At 43.6% G+C, this 27,363-nt stretch overlaps 1 protein-coding gene across 4 annotated transcripts; it reads right to left on the reverse strand.

Annotated features, from left to right (window-relative positions):
• Positions 1 to 815: 815 nt before the first annotated feature.
• On the reverse strand, positions 816 to 26,683 carry zgc:113223 (uncharacterized protein LOC541424 homolog). 4 transcript variants are annotated; one of them, XM_055650382.1, is made up of 9 exons: positions 25,130 to 26,681; positions 18,055 to 18,177; positions 17,549 to 17,606; positions 14,171 to 14,295; positions 8,964 to 9,038; positions 7,002 to 7,097; positions 6,129 to 6,257; positions 5,224 to 5,382; positions 816 to 4,181 (listed from the first exon to the last, which is right to left on the reverse strand). In XM_055650382.1, exons 3-9 carry the CDS (start codon positions 17,589 to 17,591, stop codon positions 4,095 to 4,097), a joined length of 714 nt encoding a protein of 237 aa, XP_055506357.1. In that variant the 5' UTR covers positions 17,592 to 17,606; positions 18,055 to 18,177; positions 25,130 to 26,681; the 3' UTR covers positions 816 to 4,094. The 4 variants fall into 4 exon arrangements, with proteins under 4 accessions (XP_055506357.1, XP_055506358.1, XP_055506356.1 ...); XM_055650383.1 differs by lacking the exon at positions 18,055 to 18,177 and having other exon boundaries at positions 17,549 to 17,602; XM_055650381.1 differs by lacking the exon at positions 18,055 to 18,177.
• Between the last annotated feature and the right edge of the window lie 680 nt (positions 26,684 to 27,363).

Here is a 27,363-nt window from a genome sequence, read left to right on the forward strand (position 1 = left end):
GGCACCACACTGTTGGAGGCACGTTGTTGAAGGAGCGCCTCATGTGAGAGAGGACAATATTGAGTGAGCGTCGCTCAGTTTTTTTTAATAAAAATTAATTTATTCAATTATTAACAATCATAATACTTACAAAACATACAGTGAGAACACCAAAATTACCAAATATTCTGAATGCTTATATTTAATAACTATATTGCAATCCTGATCCAGGATTCAGTTAATCCCAGCAATCCCGGAAATGAAGATGGTGGGACAGAAGTGCAGCCAGAAAGCAAGAAACAGCCCCAGCACAGGACTACGGTGGACTGTAGCAAAGCAGTGCTGCATTGTGGAAGGTACAGTATTGAGTGATCTCCACACTGTGGGAGACATGGTGTTGAGGGAACACCTCACTGTGGAAGAGTTAGTAGTGAAGGAGCTCCGTCCGCACTGTGGGAGGAGCAATACTGGGGGGGAGCATTGTTACTGGTTACTCCATTTGGGGGATGCAAGCAGGTTTTTGACGAATCTAGAACATAGAACAGTACAGCTGCAGAACGGGCCCTTCGGCCCGCAATGTCTGTGTCGAACATGATGGCAAGGCTATCACTTATCTGCCTGCACGTAACCCATATCCTTCCATTCCATCCATATCCATATGCCTGTCCAAAAGCAATTTCAATGTCACTAACGCATCTGCTTCAATCTCCATCCCCTACAGTGTGTTCCAGGCACTTACCTCCCTCTGGGTAAAACACTTGCCCCGCACATTTCCTTTAAACTTTGCCCCTCTTAATAATTGAGATTCTGGTCAATAATTGTAGAAAGAAACCATCAAAGTTACAAATGACTGTTTATTATTGTAAAACACAGGACAATACTTAATAAAGGAGCCAATATGTAATACAGGAAATAGAGAAATAATAAAGCAACAAATCTCATGCCCTTCTGCCCATTGTGTCTCCACTGATATGAGCAATGGCTGGTAGCATCAAGTCCCACGGCCATCTATCCTTTGGAGATTCTGGCTTGTGATAGCAGGTCTGGAGAACTCCGATGTCCTGGTACCCTTCTGGATCCCAGACCAAGGAGAAGTAACAAAGACTCATAACAGAGCTGCCTCCCTGATACATCAAGTCCACACTAACATAAATACCTTACCGTTACAATCGCTTAGGTCTTATCAGCAGTTTTAGGGGGGGAAAAGGTAAAAATAACAAATTTGTCTATATGTACACGTTGCTCTGCATGTACCAATTGAACTCACTATCTACTGGATATCATGACTTCTGACTTCTAACTCTATTCCCTCTACACCAGTGAATTTATCCACTACTGAGAGCCTTGGTCCATGCTTGCAAGACACGAACGTATACAGCAGACATGCCAGACAGCTTAACCACTTCCACGTGACATGTCTGTGGAGAATACTTCACATCAAGTGGCAAGACAAAGTTCCAGATACAGGTTCTGTCCCAGCCAAACCTCCCAACATCTACACATTGCTGAATCACTGCTCAGGTGGGCAAGACGTGGCAGAAGAATGAATGATGACGGAACACCAAAGCAGCTACTTCACGGAGAGCTGACTGCGGGTAGACCATCGTGTGATGGACAGATAGAGATTCAAAGACTCTCTTAGAATATCCCTGAAGAGTTTCAACATTGGCACACGCCACTGGGAACAACAAGTATTGGATCGTCCTGTTTGTGACGTGCCCGCATAAAAAGTGGTGCTCACTCATACGAGGAAGCCACTGTAGATTAGAGGAGACAAATAGGAAAAGTGAATCAAGAACCACTGATGCTGCAGCTCCATCCCACCTCTGCCTTTTGTGTGGAAGGAACATTCAAGCCCAGACTGGTCTGATCGCCCAACTCACCTCTCTATAAACGAGATACCATGGTCTTACTCAAAGATACTACAGCGGGGCTCTAGTATATTTGGTCTTACACGAGAACGGGTGAAGAACAACGACTGTTGTGGTTATTCAAAGCCAATCACTTCAGTGCCAGGATGTAATAGCTGGAGTACCTCAGGGCTGAGCCTTTGCTACAACCATATCCAGTTGCTTCATCAATGAGTGGGGATGTTCGCTGATGATTACACAATGTTCCAACCCATTTACAAATCATCAACAAATGAAGCTGTCCACATCTGCAGGCACTAAGTCCTCGACTACATGAAGTAACTTGACCACTGCACCGCTACCATATCACTGTGATGGGCAGAAATGCTATAGATATAAGGGCAAGTCAAAGGCCAACTCCAAGAGAAAGCTTGTCAAACCTCTCTTGGCATTCAAACCCACTATCATCACCAAGGCACTATGAGCAACATCGGACAGAAAGTACACCCTACTTATACATATGACTTTAAACTCAACATGACTTGTAACTCAGCTGCATCGGCCACATATGACTGTGGGTACAAGAGTAAGTCAGAGGCTGAGTAACCCCTGTGAGTGACTCACTTGACACCATCCACAAGGCACAAGCTAGGATTGCGATAAACCTGCCTCCTTGCTCAAATAGGTTTACCTCCAACCAAGGTCTCGAGCTAAAAGAAGCTAGATGTCTCCGAGAGCCATCAGTCACATGATTGGTGGCCCGACCTACACCCTAAACCTTCAATCCCTCCACCAGCACCACACCTTGGTTGAGTGCAGCATCTCAATAAGGTTCCTCAACAGTTCCTCCTAATGCAGGTGGCCTGGCTGAGATATATGAATCATCATTAGATAAGGGTGAGGTGCTGGAAGACTGGAGGATGGCTAATTTTCTGCCTATTTAAGAAGGGCTGTACGGAAAAAACCTGTCAACTATAGATCAGTGAGCCTAACGTCTGTGGTAGACAAGCTATTGGAAAGTATTCTGAGGGATAAGATATATATGCATTTGGATAGACAGGGGCTGATTGAGGATAGTCAACATTGTTTTATATTTGGGAAATTATATCTTATGAATCTGAGTTTTTTCAAGAAGTAACCAAAAAGGTTGATGAGGGTAAAGCCGTAGACATTCTCTATATGGACTTTAGTAAGGCATAAGATTTCACATGGTGGGCTGCTCTGGAAGATTAGATCACATGAGATCCAGGGAGAGCTAGCCGACTGGATAGAGAATTACTTCATGGAATGAAGCAGAGGATGATAGTGGAAGGTTGTTTTTTGGACTGAAGGCCTGTAACCAGTGGTGTGCCCCAAGGAACCAAGCTAGGCCCATTACTGTTTGTGGTTTATATCAACAATTGGATGCAAATGAAGAAGGCACGATTAGTAAGATTGCAGATTACACTAATGTAGGTATTGTAGATAGCGAAGACAGTTATCAAACAGTACAGTAAGATCTTGATCAGCTGAGCAAGTGGGTGTAGGAAAGATTAATGGAGTTTAATGCAGATTAGTGCAAGGTGTTGCATTTTGGGCAGTCTAATCTGTGTTGTAGAGCAGAGGGATCTGGGAATGCAGGTAAATAGTTCCTTGAAAGTGGCGTCACAGGTAGATGGCTTAGTCAAAAAGACAAACACAAAATGCTGGAGTAACTCAGGGGGTCAGCCAGCATCTCTGGGGATAAGGAATAGATGATGTTTCACTCAGCCCAGGAAGCTGGGAAGAAGTAGACCAGGTGGGTGAGGTCTCAGGTTTGATACGCTATTTACAGCCAGCAGCAAGGCAAGTGATACAGGTGGTCTGTGTGCTGATTGAAATTCCCCACAGTTCCTGATCTTAGGCTCTCTCCTGGGGAGTTGTTGGTGTGTACGATATCTCCAGTAGGCTAAGCTGAGCTATTTTGTCTCAGTCACATAGTCAAACCGTACAGGCCAGTCAGCTAAGAACTTTACCAAATGATAAAGTAATTGAACACGATTCCCTGGAGCTATATTCCAAAATAGCTCTTAGCAAGCGTAATATATTTTTTCTGTAAATCAATCCCATTACAAAAAAAACAGAGTGGTGATTCCGTGCAGTCCTGTTAGATCCTCTCTGGTTTCAAGGCCCATATTTGCAAGGGGTGCCGAGGGTTCAGTGCGATCGTAAGAAGACGTGCTCCTTCTCCTCAGATGCTGACAATGCCCTAACAAGAAGAGATGAATGGTCTTTGAGAGTTGAGCGCTAATGTGTGGTGGGTCTACGAGTGATTCGCTTCTTGATGAAGTGGATTTGTTTGAGCAAAGCAGCTGTCAGTGAGATCATCAGAATCTGAAAGGAAAAGTCAAAGAGTCAACCATTGTTTCCTGACTCCAGTTTCTCCAGCTCACTTTTACAGGGATAAGACCTCAAGGGCATAAAATAACATGGCATTATTTAGTGCTCAGTGTACAGACTTATGTATGGGTATTGATCATAGAGGCCCAGATGTAAGCTTGAAAAAAGCCTCACGTTTGTCTATATTCTCGCTCTCTAACTGTTCCCATTCACTCAGTTACTAGACAATCTTGTTTGCAGCTTATCCCCACGTTCACTCTGGTTTTACCCCACAGGGAAATCCCTCTATCACACCCTCTCTTCAGCTTAATGAGACTATTTTATCTCTTTCACAGTTCTGATGAAGGATCTCCAACCTGAAACAGGCCTGACCCGCTAAGTATTTCCAGTGTTCACTGTGGATGTAGGCTAAGCTGCGTGAGAATGTAAGGTAGGTCATGGAGCAGCTGGTGATTACAGCTAGGCTTCATCAGTGCACCTTTGTAACAGACCCTGAATCCTTGGAAGATGATGCTGAGGAGCAGTATGTAGTCATGAAATTAAGAGCAAGTAAGCTTGGCGGACACCAGAGATAACAACCGGAAAAGGAAGTAATTTGATTGCAAGTGACTGAGACAGTTATGAACTGAGACACTGGCGAAAATCCCACGACATGAACATTGTTATAGCTTGGGAGAAAGTCCAGAAGAATGACGATGACAGTACAGTTTAGTTTAGTTTAAAGATGGAAACAAGCCCTTCATCCCACCGGATCTGCGCCGACCATTGATCACTTATACACTACATCTACCCTAAGCATTAGGGACAATTTCCAAATACAAACCCACATGTCTTTGGCGTGTAAGAGGAAACCGGAGCACCCGCAGGAAAGCCATGCGGTCACGGTAAGAACGTACAAACTCCATACAGCCAGCACCCATAGTCATGATCAGACCCGGGTCTTTGGCGCAGTGAGGCAGCAACTCTACCGCTGCGCCACTGTGCCACCCAAAAAATGCCGCGCAAGTAATATTGTTAAAATAAGAGGGACACAGACCTCGAGGAAAAGCAGACCAAGGCCTAAACCAGCGATCAGATACAGATTCCGCTGTCCCCATTTGACAATAGTGTCCAGACATCCAGTAGTGTAGATCTGATTCCGGTTTTCCCAAGGATCGATCAGCTGAGTCTCATACCCACACATGGTGTTCAGCATCTATGGAGGTGAAAGCCCCATTGTTTAAGTCCACCATTTGTTTAAGATCTCCATCAAACGCATTTAAGTTAATATGTCATTCAGTCCCTGAAAGAGCTCAGAGTGTTAGCCAGCGATCAAGCAAATATAAACTGTGACAAGCATCCCAAGGTGTCCTGGTTGATATTATCTCTAAAAGAACATCAAGAATCAGATTATTGAGTCATTATCACACAGGTGTTTACTAGAACTTGCAGTGCACACAAAAGACCGCTGCAATCCCTATCTAAATGGTGAGTTCACTACAAAAAACAAGAGTTGGTTGATAAATGGATGTCGTCTATCTGGTCCACCATATTCCTGCCACTCTTGGGTTTCAGAAGTAAGTAAACCTTCTTTCAGCAGGAATGTCAGTACAGGCAGCGTTAAGTGAAGTGAGGTTTCTAGTCCTGAGCACTGTCCTTAAGTCGAATTCTCTGTAAATCATAATCGTCCATTTTCTCTTGCAATCAGTATCGCGCTCTACATACAAGTAATAGAATATTTTCATTTCATTATACAGTATATTCACCGTAACGCTTCCGACTGATAAAACTAATGGAATAAATGCTGCATCCAGTCATTAATACCTTGAAACATTTTCCTATTGTTTTTATTAACTTGAAAATTGCTTCAGAAATGTATGAGAGAATTTGCGTAAGTTAGGTCATCTGTTACCAGGGGAGCCTGGAGCCCCAGAGCCCTGGTACAAGGCAGCTCATCCTCACCTCTTCAGTTGTCATCACACAGCAGGAAAACGGCACGGCACATCGTTCGAGGCTGGGGTTGGTTTCTGCACAGCTGAAGTACACATTTTTGGACCAGTCTTTGTAACTTAATACTCCGCAACATCTGAACTGGAGGAAGATAACTGGGGACACTTACAACTGTCCAGCATACAGCTTGTGAGAGAAGGTTGAATCTCATTTATTTTTACTTTGTCAATAATCACTTTGAAAGGCTTGTCATTCCACTTAAATCATCTCTATTTCATGCACACAAAACTGAAAGAAAAATATGTTTCAAACATCATTAAGAAGAACTTTAGTTCAAAAGAAAAATATTGTACATGATGAAAGTTTAAATATCACTATCATAAGTTGCGAAAATAGCAACAATTGCTGGTTAATTTTTTGAGGAGACATTAATACATAGTGATAAGCCAAAATGTTCATTTTCTGCAGAAAGGAATCAAGAATAATTTTCTCATATCTTCAGACATGCCAGGCCACTCGGCCCATTAGCTTCATGCCGGCTCCCATCCACCACCTTCTCATTTCTCTACAGGTACGAGAGATATGGGCCAAACACAGGAAAAAGACACTAGCAAATTGGTCGGCATGGATGAATCTGCCCGAATTCTATGATGATAATTAATCCTTTAGGATGTGAGAAAATCCAGAGCTCCTGGAGGAAATCCATGTGGCAACAGAGAGAACATACAATTGCTCTGCAGGCCGTACCCGAGATCAGAATCAGGGAATAAATAACTCCCCTAATGTGTAAATACTCTGTTGTGTGATGTCACCTTTAAATAATTCTATTGTAAACAAAAACAGATCATAATAATCAACTTTGCCGCGATTCAGAGAAACCCATACCTTTTTCTGGATGTAATCAATAAGATTTTGCAAGTCAAGATCATCCCTGTATCTGATCATTCCTTTCTCCAGTAATGCCACAGCCCTCATTTCCACCTTAAACAAATGAAACACAATTTAGAGACAGTTGAGCTTTCTGGAGTCGCTGGAGAGCAAAAATCTGCAGATGCTGGAAATAAAGATAGAAAATTCTGGAGATATTCAGTAGGTCGAGCAGCATCTGTGGTGAGAGAAACAGAGTTAATGTTTCAGATCAATAACTTATCATTAGATCTCTTGCAGCGGGACCTGCTGGGTACCTCTTGCAAATCCTGCTTATATCTTTAGACTTTAGAGATACAGTGCGGAATCAGGCCATTCGGCCCACCAAGTTCATGCCGACCAACGATCTCCCCGAACACTAACACTATCCTACACACTAGGGATAATTTTACAATTTTACCAAAGCCAATTAACCTACCAACCTGTATGTCTTTGGAGTGTGGGAGAAAACTTATGCAGTCACAGGGAGAAACATATAAACTCCATACAGACAGCACCCGTAGTCTGGATCGAACCCGGATCTCTGTAAGGCAGCAACTCTGCTGCTGCACCACTGTGCCTCCCTGGGTGATCCGTGATGATGCTGATGGCTATATCCCCTGAATGTAAACCAAATGGAAGACTGAATGGTTTCATTCTCACGGAAAATCAAATGAGCGATTAGGCAAACAAGAAAGTTATCCCTAAATGTTTTAAATATTTGTAACTGACAAATTCTGAGGCTTAACATATTATAATATTTATCTGCACTCTAGGATTACATTTCATTGTAAATCCATTTATTCAAAAGAGAGTTACCATGTGGTCTATGTGTTTTGTGCAAATGCACAAGGTGACCACACATGCACATGGACAGGGGACAGTGGTGGACGCACTTGGTCCCCACATCAGTGATGTTCAGGTGATCATGTGCAGGTTGTGAACAGAAATAGGTACTCCACAAGACAAGTAGGCCCAGCTTCATCCCGATTTAAAGGGGAACTCCATAGGCAGTGCTCTATTTGAGTGTAGAGAGCAATCTACACACTGGACTCCAAATTAAACCTCAAAAACCCCTTCACAATCTCAGTAAAGGGGCTGTCCCACTTGGGCGACCTAATCAGCGAGTTTAGGAGAGTTTGAAAAAATGTCATGTTGAAGACCTCCTTCGACCTCCTTTGACTATGTTGAAGACTATCTACCCTCGATTACCTTTGACTAACATGCCGACCTACTACAACTAAACCTACGAGTAAAAAAAGTATCGATTTTTTTCCATGGCGACCCGTTTTTACTCGCGGGCATTTTTCAACGTTGAAAAATACGCCGCGACCTAGCTGAGGCCTCGAGTACACGGGGACCACTCTCGAGCATGAAGGAGAGTTACAAAGACCTCCTACGACCTCATGTCGACCATGCTGCGGGTAAGAGTCGAGGGCAAACTCGCCAGAACTCGCGGATAAGGTCGCCCAGGTGGGACAGCCCGTTAAGATTTCTTCACTGTTGGCAGTTGACTCCCTATCATCAAAGGCCAACCAATTATATCTGCAGATTTACTTTGTGTATCTCATGAACCAGATGCCGAGATCCCACAATGCACCAAAGTTCCCTTGGTCCTCAAATGTAATTTCTTACTTTACCAAAGAGCACAACCTCCCTTTTCCACGTATTGTACTTCATCCATCATCTTCTTCAGCATGAGCCTAACAGGTCCATATCTCTCGGCAGACCTTTTTGTGTTCTCCTGAAAACTAGCAGCATTTCTAGAAGAATCAACAAAGCTAGTCACGGGGCAGTGGGTGTAGTGCAAACATAATTCACACAGACCTCCTGCTATAGTCCTGAGACAGGTAGCCTATTCACTTGTGAATCCTCCCCTGCACCAGCTAAATAATGCAATTGTACGAAAAATGAACAAAAATAAATAAAAATTCAATTTACCTTTTCAGCGAATGCGAAGCCAAGTACAGCACCTGTTACTTGAAGCAGCAGAATGAACAGGAGAGTCCACAGGAACTGTTAATATGAATGCAAGTTTCAGTTTATCCAGTGTGGGCTACCACATAGACAGCATGCCATCCCAATGTTAAATGCAGGAGAAACATCACTGTGTAAGAGTTATCAATATCCCCCAAACCTTTCTTTACCCCTAGAATTATATTGTACAATTTTATTTTAATATTCCTACTAAACCTTTAATCGAGATTATAGTTAGTCAGCACGAAAACAGGCCATTCGGGCCAACTTGCTCGTGCCATCCAAGGTACCACCCTCTATGCTAGTCCCACCCACCAACATTTGGCCCGTAAACCTTTCCTATACTTGTATCTGTCCAATATCTTTGAAATGCTGGTATAGTAGCTGCCTCAACTATTTTCTCTGGCAGCTCGTTCCATATACTCACCAGATTCTGTATTGAAAAAGTTGCCCTTCTGGTTCTCATTAAATCTTTCCCCTCTCAACTTAAACACATGTCCCCTGGTTCTTGATCCCCCTATTCTAGGTAAAACACTCTGCACATTCACCTTATCTATTCCCCTTATGATTTTATACCCATCTATAAGATCACACTTCAGCCTCCTGCACTCAAAGGAATAAAGTCCGATCATTAATATGATACCTTCCTTACTTCTTTTATTTCTATCTTTTTTAAAGCTCGAAAAACGAAGTGGTACAACAAATGTAATAAGATATATCTGATGTGTATTATTGTAATTTACTGTACTTCTAATAAAAAAAATGAAAAAAAAAAAATAAAAAAAATTAATATGATACCATAATTAACCATATTTATGAGTAAAGTCAGATATTACTGTTCACAACAGCCAGAGGGAGCTGTCTGTTGACGCTAATACAACACCCCAGTTTTCTGTACTGGGCCTCATAGGTATATAGTTCCAGCTACTCACTCAGTGTGTTTCTCAGCATCTAACATTTCTTGCAGAGATATCCTTCCCCGGTACAATTCTAACTATTCCAGAGAGAAAGATCTCTTCTCAACTCCTCTCTAATTCTTTCACTTGCCACCTCATTAAATACCTCCTAATTATTGTAGCTCAGGTTCGGGCTGCTAACTCTGTAGCTTCTTAACTGTTCCCCGATGTTCCATGGGTCAGACCTACTGACTCTACTGATCTCCCCCCATCTCCCCCCCCCCCCCCCCTCCCTCCTCCCTCGACTTCCTCCTCTCCTCCTTTCTCCTCCTCTTCCCGGTTGCTGTTAAGCCAGGGTCTTTTTTTTAAATCAGCATCTGCAGTTCTTTCTTTCTATTTTTGAGGAGTTTAGTCAATAATATGAAATCCATGCTGCTTGAATTTACAACAGCTTCCAATGATAAATGTAAAAAGTTAATTACCAAGTCGAAATATTTAGATATTAACAATATTCCAGAAGATTCACTTTTTACGCTTGGGGATAATGATGTAGAAGAAATGGCAGAATAATTTGGCTTAAATGGTTGGCTTTGTATCAGAGCCTTCAGAGAATTCAAGGAATCGAAAGGGAAGATAGTTTCTGCAGATTTTCAGCAGCTGCTAATGGCTGTAAATACAATTCCGATATCAACAGCAGAATGTGAAAGAAGCTTCAGTGGCATGAATTTCTACATGTCACCACAACGTGCAAGACTTCAAACTGATCATCTCTCAACTCTTCTATTTATTAAGTTGATGGGACCTACTCTGTCGCAATTCAACCCCGAAGAATATGTGAGGACATGGCTTCTTAGCGGCAGAGGCGTGCTGAAGAAAAGCCATGCAGAAAGAAAGAGGAGGTGACAGAAAAAAATGGAGATTATTTACCATTATGGAACATTTTGTAATGTAACAGAGAGAGAGTGAGAGATGCAAGAAATCAGCTATGACATATAATACACAATAAACTATATTATAAATACACAATAAACAAGTTATGTATTCTTGTACTCTTACATGGGTATAACCGCACATTAAAAAAATCCCCCCCCCCCTCCTTCCTAACCTCAGCCTCATGGACCTTAGACTACCCCTAGTTCCTAAAACCCATTTCCATCACTGGTTGCATCTCCAAGATCTCCAGTGATGCTACCTGACCCGTCAAGTTACACCAGCACTTTGTGTCTTCTTTTTTTAGTTACTTACGTATATGCTCAGTGAAATGCTTTCTTCCTTTCTTGTTTTAAAAAAAAAATAATTTTAATCATTTCAGTTGAATTTTCCCCTCAGTTCCAAAGAAAATAAACCCTTACCAGCCAATCCTTGCACCTAGAATTCTCCACCCTGGCAACTTTGCCTTAAATCTGCTTGGGTCCCTCACTGATATTGGCATATGCCTCCTTCAGAGTAGTAATCAGATTTTGTACACAGTACTCTAACCATTGATGAATTCGTGTTTTACATATATGCATCTCTGCTGTTACATTGTATGTCTTGGTCTGGAAAAGCAAACATTCTGCAGGCCTATTTAACCAAAATATCCATTTGTTATTTTCTAACTCGTCGGGGGGGGGGGGGGATATCCAGAGTTCCTCAACACCTCAGTATCCGGTTATATATTGTGCGTCTGAAGAAGGGTTTCGACCCGAAGCGTTGCCTATTTCCTTCGCTCCATAGATGCTCCCTCACCCGCTGAGTTTCTCCAGCGTTTTTGTCTACCTTCAATTTTCCAGCATCTGCAGTTCCTTCTTAAACATTTATTGTGCATTGCCTTGCTTGTGCTCTCGTGTTCTCTGGATGTCATTCTCCTCACCAGTCTACTAATAACTTGCTGCCCTCTTTAGCTCTGCGCCTCACCCACCTGTCCAGTTCTAATACAATCTTCTCCTAAGCTGAGCCCAAATCAATGATAGACTGAAAAGCTGGGAATCCAGCCATCACCTCCAGGAGCCTCGCCTCACATAACCCTCTGGCAATAAACCCACCAGTGACTGGGGTGTACCTCCTCTCCAGCCACGTGCAGGTTATCGGCAGTGAATTGGCAGTGGAGCTTGAGCTCCCTCTTGAGCTCAGACCTCAGTCTGGGCCCTGACTCCACCAGACGGTGATCAGAACACTATGGACAGCCTATTTCCTTTGCACTATGGACAACCTCTTGCACTACCATGTCCCTGTGCTTAACATTAACATCTGGTTTTTCACACTTTTTCTTTTCACCATTGTAAATTTATGTATCATTTTGTGCGTTGCCTGTGGCTACGTGCCTCTGATGCTGCTGTGAGCAAGATTTTCATTGTACCTGCACCTCACAATGTCTATGCATAAGACAATAAACTTGAATTGATCTAATAGTGGAGCAGGCTTGAGGAGGCTGCAGGTTTGTTGCATGTTCCAGATAGGACAAAAATGTGTGGGATTCACAGGGCACAGAAAAGACAAGAAAGGTAAAGACTACTTTTGGTCTGCTTGGTAGAGCTGTGAAGAATATCTGATGCCCTTTCAAACACCTTGAGAGCCTTGTCGTGACTGGCACAGGGTGCAACACTTTTATTGATGTGCGAATCCCACACACATGCAAAAACAAGAGCTTTGTCAGGATCTGTCCTCCAATCAATTAATCAACCACATGGATGATCTGTTCAGGAGCAGTCCCTTCAACTTTCAGATTCTGCATGTTCCTCCACTAATTAAGAAAGACCAGGTGCGAATGCAAGGAAATTGAACCAGTTCACCTAACATCTGTTGTGCAGTCAACAGAATCTATACAGAATAACTGAATGATGAATATTTTTGGCTGATTGTTCAGATACAATGTGAATTTGTAAATGGTGGGTGATGTAAGATGAACCTGATGTTTTGAAGAAGGGGTCAAAGTGGCTAATTAAGGAATATCTGTACAAGCTGTTATTTGGGCTTTCAGAAGAAACCTGATAAATTCCAGCTGTGAGTTAAAGTTGAAATTTATATATTTTAAGGCAAGTTATTAGATTTGTTTGCAAATCGGTTGAGCACCAGTAGGCATTGTGGATTAATAAAATGTAACACAAAAGTGCTAAAGTAACTAAGCAGGTCAGAAGGCCTCAGGAGAACAGGGAAGTTTCAAGTCGGTACCCTTCTTCTGACGATGGGTCCTGACCCAAAACATGCCCTATCCATGTTCCCCTGTGGTGCCTGTTCCTCCAGCAATTGTGCCTTTTTGCATAAACCAGCACCTACAGATCCTTGTTTTTACATGAATAAAATGTGAGTGTGCTCATTGTCAGCATATGACACCAAAGGTCTGAGTGGATGCCTCAGCTATTTATTATAACTATAAATGATCTGACAAGGAATCAAATTTCCTACTTATTAATGATGCAAAGTCAAGCAATGTCTTAAATAGTACAGCTGAAGAACAAAGTGAATTAAATGAATGGGCAAAACTTTGCCAAATAAATTTGAATAGATGGGAGAATATCTCCTTCTACCCAAATGGGATAGATCGAAGTATTCTTACTGATGAACATTGCTGATATGTTATATGAAATATAATATATCTCAGCTGGGGCTCCCTCAATTTCTTCTCCAGCTTCCCACAGTGTCCTTGGGTATATCTGATCCGCCCCGGGAGACTTATCTACCTGAATACGACTTGCATCGTCCAGCATCTCCATCAGTGTAATACAAACTGTCCTCAAGGCATCTACTGTACATTAACTGTGCCAAGTTCCTGAACCTTCATGTTTTTCAACACTGTAAAAACAGAGATTTCCCAGGTAGCTGCCTGGATTAGAAGATATTAATTGTAATGCTGGACAAACTTACTTTGCTATCTCTGTAGCAAACTCTAGTCTCTAGTATGTTGTAGGATGAGGAGTGACCAAATTGTATTTTTATATAAGTATGAGAGGCATAGATGGAAATTCAAATACCAGAGGACGTAGCTTTAAAGTGAGAGGGGGAAAGTTTAAGGAGACATGAGAGGATAGACTTTTTACACACCTACACCTACATGTACCTGGAACATGCTGCCAGAGATGATGGTAGAAGCTGATATGATAGTGGCATTTAAGTAGCTTTTCAATAAGCACATGGATAGGCAGAGAATGGAGAGGTATGGGTCACATGCAGGCAGAAGGGTTTAGATTAATCAGATACCTCATTCAGCACAGAGATTGTGAGCCAAATGATCTAGTCCTATGTTGTACTGTCTTATGTCTTTTGTTTTGTAGGGGTGAGATGCTAATGAGTACTCACTATTTTCAGCAGAATTTGAATATCACGCAATGCTCCAACGCAGCCCAGAAAAGTGATGCAGAATATTAAGCATCCAACAATCATCAGTATCAGTGCAGGATCTGCAGTTAGTGACTCCACAGCACCTGAAACAAAAGAGAAGGATTTAAACATGAAGGTTTAAACAAAGATAGAAAATTGGCTTCACGGAAGGAAGCAGAGGGTGTTGATGGAAGGTTGCTTCTCGAACTGGAGGCCTGTGACTAGTGGTGTGCCTCAGGGTTCAGTGCAGGGCCCGTTACTGTTTGTCATCTACATCAATAATTTGGATGAGAACATACATGGCAAGTTCAGCAAGTTTGCAAATGATACAAAAGTGAGTGGTTTTGCAGATAGTGAAGATGGTTGTGAAAAATTGCAGTAGGATTTTGATTGATTGGATCGATTAGCCAGGTGGGCTGAGGAAGTTGAAGGAATTTAATGCAGGGAAATGTGAGGTGTTGCATTTTGGGAAGTCTAACATTGGCAGGACCTACACAGCGAATGGTACGGCTCTGTGGAGATTTGTAGAGCAGAGGGATCTAGGAGTGCAGGTGCATGGTTCCTTGAAGGTGTAGTCGCAGGTAGATAGGGTGGTCAAAAAGGCTTTTGGCACATTGGCTCCTTCAGTCAGAGTATTGAGTATGAAGTTGGGAGGTCATGTTGCAGTTGTATAAGATGTTGGTGAGACCACATTTAGAGTATTGTGTTCAGTTCTGGGAACCATGTTATATGAAAAATGGTGTCAATCTGGAAATGGTACAGGTACTAAGAAGATTTATGAGAATTTTTCCAGGACTCAATGGTCTGAGCTATAGGGGGAGGTTGAGTAGGCTGGGACTCTTCCATGGAGAGCAGGAGGATGAGGGGTGATCTTCTGATGATGATAATAATAATAATAATAATAATAATAATAATAATAATAATAATAATAATCTTATTTATATAGCACATTTTTAGTCAACTTGCATTGACCCCAAAGTGCTTCACATAATTACATTACATTTTACACACAGGCAAAGGTGGGTGAAGTGTCTTGCCCCAAGGACATAGAAACATAGAAACATAGAAATTAGGTGCAGGAGTAGGCCATTCGGCCCTTCGAGCCTGCACCGCCATTCAATATGATCATGGCTGATCATCCAACTCAGTATCCCGTACCTGCCTTCTCTCCATACCCCCTGATCCCCTTAGCCACAAGGGCCACATCTAACTCCCTCTTAAATATAGCCAATGAACTGGCCTCAACTACCCTCTGTGGCAGAGAGTTCCAGAGATTCACCACTCTCTGTGTGAAAAAAGTTCTCCTCATCTCGGTTTTAAAGGATTTCCCCTTTATCCTTAAGCTGTGACCCCTTGTCCTGGACTTCCCTAACATCGGGAACAATCTTCCTGCATCTAGCCTGTCCAACCCCTTAAGAATTTTGTAAGTTTCTATAAGATCCCCTCTCAATCTTCTAAATTCTAGAGAGTATAAACCAAGTCTATCCAGTCTTTCTGCATAAGACAGTCCTGACATCCCAGGAATCAGTCTGGTGAACCGTCTCCGCACTCCCTCTATGGCAATAATGTCCTTCCTCAGATTTGGAGACCAAAACTGTACGCAATACTCCAGGTGTGGTCTCACCAAGACCCTGTACAACTGCAGTAGAACCTCTCTGCTCCTATACTCAAATCCTTTTGCAATGAAAGCTAACATACCATTCGCTTTCTTTACTGCCTGCTGCACCTGCATGCCTACCTTCAATGACTGGTGTACCATGACACCCAGGTCTCGCTGCATCTCCCCCTTTCCCAATCGACACAACGACAGTATGCACTCCAAGCGGGATTCGAACCGGCTACCTTCCGGTCGCCAGCCGAACACTTAGCCCATTGCGCCATCTGTCGTATGATGATGTATGAATTCATGAGAGGAATGGATCGGATAGATGCACAGACTCTCCTGCCCCGAGTAGGTGAATCGAGGACCAGAGGACATATGTTTAAGGTGAAGGGGAAAAGATTTAATAGAAATCTTAGGGGTCATTTTCACACAAACGGTGGTGGGTATATGGAACTGGGTGCCGGAGGAGTTCGTTGGGACTATCCCAATGTTTAAGAAACAGTTAGACAGGTACATGGATAGGACAGGTTTGGAGGAAAATGGGCCAAATGTGGGTAGGTGGGACTAGTGTAGCTGGGACATGTTGGCCGGTGTGGGCAAGTTGGGCCGAAGGTCCCGTTTCCACACTGTATGACTACGTATCTTGATGCTGGGTCTGAAGAAGGGTCTCGACCTGAAACGTCACCCATTCCTTCTCTCCAGAGATGTTACCTGAGTTACTCCAGCTTTTTGTGTCTATCTTCAGTTTAAACCAGCATCTGCAGTTCCTTCCTACACATTGTGTCTATCCTGATGGAGTCAAGGAAAGAGCGTTCACTTCGCGGCCCTGTTTTCCACCAATCTTTCCACCACCACGAACAAGAAGCACAAGAAGTGACAAGACAGACACCACTGTATGCAGATGCCGAGAAATGTGTTCAGCTCTGGCTGAACAACTTCTAATCTTGTGTGTGGATTCAATTAGAAGAAGTCTATCCTGATGCTGGATCTTGACTCAAAACATCAACCATCTTTATGTCTCCACAGATGCGGCTTAACCTGCTGAGTTCCTCCCGCAGTTTGTTTTTTGCATCTGACACCAGCAGCTGTAGTCTTTTATGACTGGAAGATTTAACGTGAAGACTAGCTCATCATAAATCAGGACTGAAATTGATGGCACAGCATTATTTAAACAAAAACACGATTCTGCCTGATACCTCAAATAGAGAATAGATTCCAAGGCCCATATAGATCTTGCCAGAAATGTGCACATCGTACAAATGTATTAAAACATAACAGCGTGTGCACCAAGTGTAGGAGTGATTTAGCCAAGTAAAAGGATTTTAAATACAATACATTCCATCAGGGATCATCATCCATAAAATGCAGGAACCCTGCGGTTGGCCCATTGGACAGGGAATATTCCTAATGGGGAGACTCTGATGGTCTAACTGCGTTAGAAGCCCCAGGCAATATATGCAGTAGAATAGGATTGCTCTCGGCAGGCCCTACTGACTATTATTATTACTCCAAAATACTTTTAAATTCACCTTTTTTTGGTTGATACACAGTAGAATTTTATGTTTTTCAGTGAAGCCGGTATGTTTCAAGGGAATACAGAAAACAGAATTAAGACAGTTTTAAGGGAGTGTGTGGACTGGGACCTCAGATGTGTTATAGGGAACGTGGGACCCAGAGCACTAGTGTGTTAGAGGGAATGTGCTGAAGGGTTAGATGCTAGCTGATTGTTGGAGTTTTACTGTATTGAGTTTTACCTCCCTCGACTGCTGTTTTGGCATAGATCCCCACAGCTATCATCAGCCCACTGGCTACCTGTCAAAGACATAAATAAGAGTCATTTCAATAAGTACTTCAATGCTAATTCAATAATCAATACATTTGTTGCACTGTCTTAATATACTACAAACCTTACAGCTGCTTAAACATTTCCTCAACTTTGCCCTTTATTTACATGAGAGTTTCAGGCACCTGCCTTCACCTCCAATCTGAAAACACAGATGATGGTGTTAGCTGCACACAGACTGGGACACTAGGAGCGATTGATGATGTTAGAGGTTGAAGTAAATTGCTTGGGTGATAGTGAGGAAACGGGAGCCCATCTAGAGGTTCACCCTTCCTTAGTGTCTTAACGCTAAGTCAAAAGATTGTTGATGTGAGACTCACTCCAGGGTCTTGAGCACATATTTTAATCTGTGCAGTCTGTGGAGTTAGAGGTGCTGCCTTTCTAATGAGATTTTAAGTAAAGGCATCACTCACCCACCTCAGATAGATCCTGTGTTATTTGCAGGGCTGTACTTTCCAATGTTCTGCCCAGTGCTTCCAAACTTCAAAAATGTTTTTCCTTGAATAGAATCCCAAATTTCCCAGAATGTGATGGTATTTCCTGAAATTTACAAAAATGCTTCCTGCATGCTATTTGTTGTTGTTTATTTTCACGGGCACACATTAACAACACAAAGAAGAACAAGGCAAAATAAATCTATGTAACTACTCCGTATTTTCCTGATTCTGTTACTCACTTGTACAGTGTTATGCAAGGCAGCTTTTGTTGCCTCCAACAGCTTTCGTTGTCTTAGTTTTTTCAACAGGCTCTCATTTGTCTCAATCTCTGCTCTCTCTCCCTCCCCCTTTCCCTCCCTCCCTCTCCCTCACTCCCTTCCTCCCACCCTCCCTCCCTCTCTCCTCCCCTCCCTCTCTCCCTCTCTCTCCTCACTCCCACCCTCTCCCTCTCTCCTTCTCTCAGCCCCTTGAGCCCACCCACCATTCTGTAAAATCAAGGCTAATCCCAATGTAACTGCAATCCCATCGCCCACTGGGAACTTTTCACCACTAGACTAATCCGGAATTCTACCACTGCCTGAAAAATAATCAAAGGCTCAACTTCCACTGAGAGATTTCCAAAGACTCATTGTTATACGAGAATTTTCCCAAACAGTCTGTGACCCATAGCGCTGTGGCCATAGCGCTATGTTTAAAGCCTACAGCGCTGCAGCCGGTAGCACTATATTTAGAACCCATAGTGCTGCAGTGCCAGCTCTTTGTTTAAATTCCCACACGTTAAACTGACAGCGCTCTGTTTAAACCTTTGAGCGCCAAACTGCCAGTGCTGCGTATTTTACCTTTACACCACTTTGTGGGCCGGATGTGGAAATTTCCCGCAATTATTCAATTTCCCTAAAATGACCCAAAGACAACCAGAATTTCCCGAATTTCGGGTAATTTCCTTTAAAGTGGAAACACTGGTTCTGGCCAATATTTATCCCTCAGCCAACATCAATTAAACACTAATGCACCATTATTGTTTTTGTGTAGAATGTTGTATTTTCTTTAACTGTGAATGCTTAATAAATGGGCTTAATAAATGGGCTGTAAAGTATTTGAGAAGGAATGTATTGAGAGCAAATTGTCTGCCACATTTATGCATTACAACAGTAACTGCACCATAACTACTTTGTTGGCTGTAATACATCTTGGAACGGTCATAGCATCGATGCATGACTGCAAATTGTTCTTTCAAACACTTGTGCAAAGCCTTCACTCACTGGTAGCTGAGTCTTGTTTCTTGAACCTCAGTTTGCTTTCTGGAAATTGGGGCTCATTGCAGTGGGAAGTCCTTTGGGAATTTGAACCCAACCTTCCAGATAAGGATATAGAAAAGTCTAATTTGTTTAGTTTTCTTTGTATTCAATGATTGCAGATACCAAAGCAAGAATTTATTTTGCCTTTGCAAAACATTGTACTTTTTCCACTGTATTTTAGATGCGGTCTTTAACTGATATATTCTGTCCATTTCTGATTAATTTGTTTGATTTTGCATAAATGCGCAATCTATGGCCTTGACTTTTTGTTTCACATCTAATCCAGAATTCAGTTAGAGGTAGAAGTAAAGGTCAGAGGCAAATTCCTTGTCTGAGTACATACTTGGCCAATACACATATTCATTCATTCATCCTTCATTCATTCAAATGGAAGTGAGTCATCCACAATCCCGAGGACTGCCTTAGCAGAAGACCAAGAGCTGACACAGATTCAATATGAAGTGGTCTCCACTCCAATAATAATTCATTAACTGTTTATTTGCAGAATAATAACTGTGATTCAAGTGGCACATCTGTTAGATCTGCTGTCTCACAGCACCAGAGACCCCAGTTCAATCCTGATCTCTGGTGCGATACATGTAGAGTTTGCAACATGCTCCCTGTGACCCTGTCAGTTTCTTCCAGAAACTCTGGTTTCCATCACATACCAAAGATCAGCACATTGGTAATGATTAATGTAGGATTAGGATAAATGTGTGTCATAGTGTTATAAAGCATAGAAATAGGCAATTTAGCCAAATGAGTCTGGGTCATTCATCAACTACTCATTTACATTAATCCTAGACTAATCACATTTTATATTCTCCCCACATTTTCCTAAAACTCCACCAGATTCTATCACTACATACACGAACTGAAGCAATTTACATTAGGCTGTAACCTACCAACCTCTATGGGATATGGGGTGAAACTGGTGCACCTGGAGGAAGCCCACATGGTCACGTGGAAAAATGCAAAATTCACACAGGTAGCACCAGAGGTCACAATTTAACGCGGGCATTCACTGGCACCAGCTTTACTAGCTGCATCATGTGCAAAACAGTTCTTTGTACCTGCTCCATCATTCAATCTGATTGTAGCGAATCAAATGATGTCTGACAGGAAGCATTGATTGAGGGGATCCTGTAGATGTAGTATATTTACATTTTCAAAAGGCATTAGACAAATTGTCATACAAATTAAGAGTACAAGGTATTGTTGGAAATGTCTTAGCATTGTTTGAAAACTGGGTGTCACCTTGAAAATAAAGAATTGGAATAAATAGATCTCTTAGGAATATAACTGTAGAGTACCCCACCGATCAGTTCTTCAACGTCAATCGACTGATATCTAAATGAATGACCTGGAGGAGGAAATTAAATGTAATGTTTCCAAGTTTGATAATTATACAAAAACATACAGAAAGGCATACTGCGATGAGGACAATGTGATTCTACATCAAGATATAGAAATATTGAGTGATTGTGCAAACTTGGCATGTGGAGTTTAATGTGGGGTAGTATGAGGTCACGCACTTTGGTAGAAAGGATCAAAAGGAGAATTGTTGTCGAAATGGAGTGGTTTAGAGGGATCTCGAAGTCTAGAGCATGAGCAGAAGAAATTAATGTTCAGGTTCAACATGCAGTTAATACAGCAAACAGCATGTTGACATTTATTGTGAAGAGGTGGAGCTTAAAATATGGAGGATTTGTTATAATGCCTCCCCATCCTGTCTGAATGACTACCGTCCGGTGGCCCTTACCTCGGTAGTCATGAAATGCTTTGAGAGGCTGGTGAAGAATCACATCTGCGCCTTCCTCCCTCGGAATATGGACCCGTTGCAGTTCGCATACCGTCCGAACAGGTCCACGGACGATGCGGTCTCCCAGGTCTTGCACACCGCTCTCTCCCATCTGGACAGCCAGAAGGGGGGGCTACGTGAGGATGCTGTTCATAGACTACAGTTCAGCCTTCAACACGATAGTCCCCACCAGACTGGCCGAGAAGCTAATGGAATTGGGGCTCAACACCTCCCTGTGTGCCTGGGTCCTGGACTTTCTCACCGCCAGGCCCCAGGTAGTCAAGATGGGAGGGAATACATCGGAGTCCCACACCCTGAGCACAGGATCGCCCCAGGGTTGCGTCCTCAGCCCCCTATTGTACTCCCTGTACACACATGACTGTGTGGCTAGGTTCAGCTCCAATTCAATAATTAAGTTTGCTGATGACACTGTGGTGGTGGGCCTGATCTCAGACAACGATGAGAAGGCCTACCGGGAGGAGGTGGCTGATCTAGCACTCTGGTGCCAGGATAACAGCCTCCTCTTGAACATCAAAAAAACGAAGGAGCTGATCATGGACTTTAGGAGGGCACATCATCCGAGGACGTACACTCCATTGAGGATAAATGGGGATCCTGTGGATAGGGTGAACTGTTTTAAATATCTGGGAGTCCACATCGCTGAGGATATGACATGGGCATCACACGCCTCAGCACTCGTGAGTAAGGCAAGGCAGCGCCTTTACCACCTCAGGCAATTGAGGAAATTCAGAGTGTCTCCGAGGATCCTCCAGTGCTTCTACGCAGCGGCGGTGGAAAGCATCTTGTCCGGGAACATTACCATCTGGTTTGGGAATTGCTCTGCTAAGGACAAGAAGGCTCTGCAGAGAGTAGTGCGTTCGGCCGAATGCACTATGGGAACTTCACTCACCCCCCTGCAGGAACTATACAACAGGAGGTGCAACTCCAGAGCAAACAAAATCATGGGAGACCCCTTCCACCCCTGCAACGGACTGTTCCAGCTGCTACGGTCAGGCAAATGCCTCCGTTGCCATGCGGTGAGAACAGAGAGGTTGAGAAGGAGTTTCTTCCCAGAGGCAATTCGGACTGTAAACGCCTATCTCACCAGGGACTAACTCTACAGAACGTTTTTCCTTCCATTATTTATTATGAATAAGAATATGTGTGTTATGATTGTGTTTATAATTTGTTTGGTTGTTTTGTTGTTGTCTTTTGCACAAAAGTCCGCGAGCATTGCCACTTTCATTTCACTGCACATCTCGTATGTGTATGTGACAAATAAACTTGACTTGACTTGACTTGACTTGACTTGACTTATAGTTGTACTGCCAGGATATCAGTGAAGCCACGGATTTGAGAGGAATGAACCAACTGGCATCGCCTTTGTTATTCTGACAGCTGCCTACGACACTGTGAACCACCGGCTGCTCCTCAATATGCTCCATGACATGACAGAGGACCTCCACTTGACATTTACTGGAAAACAGACATTTCTATGTTGAGCTAAATGATAAACGCAGCAATACAATACAATACAATACCTTTTATTTGTCATTTGAACCTCACATGAGGTTCAAACGAAATTTGGTTTCTGCAGCCATACAAGAAAAGAACCAAGACACACACTAACACAATTTACACAAACATCCATCACAGTGAGTCTCCTCCTCACTGTGATGGAAGGCAAAATCTTGTCTCTCCCCTGCTCTCCATTCCTCTCCCGAAGTCGAGGTCAAAGTCCGCGGCCACTCAAAGCCACGCCAGGCGATGTAAGGCCCTGCCCCGGGTCTTGGTGTTGGAGCCCCCAGCGGACGCTAGCAAGTCCGCGGCAAATTAAAGCCGCGCCGGGCGTTGTAAGGCCCCGCTCCAGGTCACTCTCAACCCCGCAATTCGGGCTGGAGAAGTCGCCGTTGCCGGTGCCCCGCAAAGCAGTCTCCCACCGGGGACCCGCGAGCTCCCGGTGTCACCATCCACCGGAGTAAGGTCGCAGCAGCGCGCCACCGCAGCTCTCCACGCTCCGAAGCTGGCCAGCTCCAGGGAGGTAGATCCGCAGCTCCACAGCTCCACAGGCTCCACAGAGGTAGGTCCGCAGCTCCACAGGCTCCACAGGCTCCATGACTTGAGCCTCCAGGTCGTTCTGGTTGGAGGCCGCTCCACGGCGCTAGGCCCCAACGGCAACGGAGACCCGACAGGGAAAAGGTCGGGTCTCCATGCAGGGAAGAGATTTAAAAGTTTCACCCACCCACCCCCCACATATACACATTTAAAAACTCGCTACAAACTAAACCCTCAACAGGACAAAAAATAAAAAATACACAGACAGACTGCAGAGGCCGCTGCGACGTCGGTCGCGCCGCCCAACACTTAACTTAGCAGATGGAGGAAACAAAAGAATGGTCTATCTCAGGGCAGCGTCCTTGCTCCGGTGCTGTCCAATGTAAACACCAATGATCAGCCAGTGTTCCCAGGGTTGAGAAGCTTCATTTACGCTGACGACCTTGAAATAGCAGCCCAGAGCACTCACATAGATGAGGTAGAAGCCACACTCTCATCCTACCTAGACATCTTGACAAACTACTACAAGGAAAACCAACTGAAGGCAAACCTTGCTAAGACCCAAGTTAGCCTGTTCCACCTTCATAATCGTGAAGCTGGGAGGAAGCTGTCCATAACATAGAACGGTGTCCATTTGAGACACAGTGCCTACCCTGTCTATCTTGGGGTCACTCTAGACCAAACCCTTTCCTTCAAGCAACACATCGAAAAGGTGAAGGGCAATGTGAGGACGAGGAACAGCCTCTTTACGCAAGCTGGCAAACTCATCGTGGGGTACCAATGCATCCACACGGCGGTCAACTGCTCTTGTGCTGTGCTACTCTGCTGCAGAGTATGCTTGTCCTGTTTGGGAGAGATCATCTCATGCGAAGAAAGTTGATGCCGCCCTTAATGACAGCTGCAGATGCATCACTGGCTGCCTAAAACCAACGGATGTGGATAGCTTCGATGTCTTGGCCGGTACTGCTCCACCAGGAATCCACAGATCAGTTGCCGGTAGAACTGAACGTAGTAGGCAAGTTGGGGACACCTGCCATTCCCGTCACTCCCTTCACCCAGCCCCAAAAAGGCTGAAGTTGAGGACGAGCTCCCGTCACACAGTCCAGCCACCGTCACAGTCTCCTCAAGCAACCAGACTAGCCTTGTGGGAAATGAAACGCAATGAAAACCACCACCACGTATAGATAGATGCCAATCCAAACCAAGGTACAGCTACCATCTGGTCACAGGTGTGACTGGATGACCTGGAAGTCCCTCAATAGGCTTCGTACAGGGATGGACCGATGCAAGACCAATATGAGCAAATGGGCCTTTGCAGATGCGGCAGACACAGAATGTACAATCCATGCCACACCTACTAAGATGCCCACTTCTTGGTGAACAATACAGCCTGGAAGATCTGGCAGTGGCAAACGAGAAGGCTGTCCACTGTGCAAGAGCCTGGCCAAACATTTGAAACATAGATGATGGGCACGAAAGAAGACTGCTCCCTTGTCACTACTTGGCCTAAAATATAGAAACGAAGAACTACAGATGTTGGTTAATACACAAAAGGACAAAATGCTGGAGTAACTCAGCAGGTCAGTAGAAGGGTGTAGACTCGAAACATCACCTCTCCATGTTCTCCTGAGATGCTGCTTGACCTGCAGAGTTACACTCCAGCATTTTGTGTCCTTTTGGTTTTAAATATTAATTTTAACCTCACCTGGAAGTACATGCTATCACACTGGCTATTATCAGAGTCCTTGTGATTCCCCCACCCCATTTCCACCATTACATGCTAGAGTAATACAAAATGTATAACTACTTGAACAATTCCCCCCTATAGATGAGTGGATCCTCCCCCAGAAGGGAAGCTAATTGTAGTACCGACAGAAATGGAAGCACATTAACTCACTCACCCAGAAGATGTAGCAGAATGCGAACAGTGTGTATTTAATTAGCCAGCTTGTCTTCATCTTCTTGAGACTGACTGCAAATAACTGCAACCTGCAAATAACTTCTAGTCCATTAGGTGAGGAAGCTCGGGGTGTCTCCAAATGCCCCAGAGAAGTGGTCCATCTGGCATTTGCTGAATATTAATGATTGTCCAGGAGACACAACATCAGTTACACCACAGAACTGCTCATGCCACCAACAGCAAAACGCTGAACTCTGAAGCTTGACTGCAGTTACGCTAAGCAAAGCACAGGTTTTACCACTCCGTTTATCTTTTCCAGTTTGTGACTTGCCGAGTGGGATCAAGGAACGCCTGGGGCATGCCTCAACATCTGTCAGGTCTTGCATTTCTGACTCTCATATAACACAACAACTCTGGATTTGCTGCACTATAGCCCAATGACTCACACATAAAGATATTGCCTCAGTATGGGAGAAACAGTGGTCCTTGTGACAACTTCAAACCTTCAAAATGCAAATTTAAAACATATTTTAAGTAATATGAGGTGGAAATAGATCTACATATGGCGGGACTGTCATATGAGGAAAGATTGAAAAGACTAGGCTTGTATTCACTGGAGTTTAGAAGGATGAGGGGGATCTTATAGAAACATATAAAATTATAAAAGGACTGGACAAGCTAGATGCAGGAAAAATGGTCCCAATGTTGGGCGAGTCCAGAACCAGGGGCCACAGTCTTAGAATAAAGGGGAGGCCATTTAAGACTGATGTGAGAAAACACTTTTTCACCCAGAGAGTTGTGAGTTTGTGGAATTCCCTTCCGCTAAGGGCAGTGGAGGCCAAATCACTGGATTGATTTAAGAGAGAGTTAGATAGAGCTCTAGGAGCTCGTGGAATCAAGGGATATGGGGAGAAGGCAGGCACGGGTTATTGATTGGGGGCGATCAGCCATGATCACAATGAATGGCGGTGTTGGCTCGAAGGGCCGAATGGCCTCCTCCTGCACCTATTTTCTATGCTTCTATGTTTCTACATTGCTGCAGCTGAATTGGAGGGATGCAGACGACAGGGTATGATCATAACTAGCTCTTAGTTTTCACAGGAGGACCACACACTAGATCTCCAATGATTAGTTGGGAGACTCAGGACATCCAGGAACAACCTTGCTAACAGCAATATAGATCAGATTCCAACATTGAAAACATCAGGAAACCCACTGTTGCTGTAGACCAGTGGTTCCCAACCTATTTTTGGCCATGCCCCACCTAATCACCTCTAAAATCCTGATGCCCCCCCTTGCTTTCCCTTGAGAGAAAACGGAGGAAATAGATATTATAAGGGTAACTTAGCAAAAGCTCTTTGAATCGCATTTCTAAATCCAATTCAATAAATAAGGTTCTCCCATGACCTCGCGCGCTTCGTGCGACGTGCATGAAGAGCGATGGCGCGGTGATTATGTAATAACTACACAATAAAGACCTTTTTTACCCAAAAAAAATTATTTACTCAAAATAACATCTGAAACATAAACTACACCTGATGGAAAATCCAAAAAAATAAAAATCGAAAATTTGGACCCAGACCTCCTCAGTCGCGCTCAATTGCCCCCCTTAAAAATCAAATTGCCCCCCTGTGGGGCTTATGCCCCACGTTGGGAACCACTGCTGTAGACCTTAACAACTTGTAGAAACATAAAGGAAATGAGATATTTCCCTGCCCAGGAAAGACATTAAGGGAAAGTTGTGCAAGGTTGGGAGCCACAAAACCTTCTTGACATCTGGCAAATAAAGTGACTCCACATCAGCAATGAGTATCACAGATTCAAGAGATAGGGAGGGATCGGAAACTTTGTTCAATATTGTTACTCATTGGAAAATAGAGCTGAAAGTGTGTTATTACTTATACATGTTAGTCAAGGGAAGATAGCGAACTATTATAACCAGCGTGTGTTGAGAATTTTGTGTTCCTGTATTTCGTCTTCTCAGATTACTTCCACTCCAGGACTTCAGGTTTGGAAGAGACTGATGAGGCACTTGTGCGAACTGCAGACTGACAGGGAAGTTGGAGAAAGGTGGCGAGGTACTTTGTGAGATGATTTGCATTGTCATTTATGCTTGAGTTGCCTGTTTTCAATACATTGACACAAGGTTATCAATGCCTTCCCGATGTTCCTTTTCAACTTTGAGCAGTCATGGGCCAAGGATTTCTGGGAGTGAGTGGGATGCTGCATTTATCT

The sequence above is a fragment of the Leucoraja erinacea genome, chromosome 19 (genome assembly GCF_028641065.1).
Source record: "Leucoraja erinacea ecotype New England chromosome 19, Leri_hhj_1, whole genome shotgun sequence".
Classification (NCBI taxonomy): Eukaryota; Metazoa; Chordata; class Chondrichthyes; order Rajiformes; family Rajidae; genus Leucoraja; species Leucoraja erinaceus.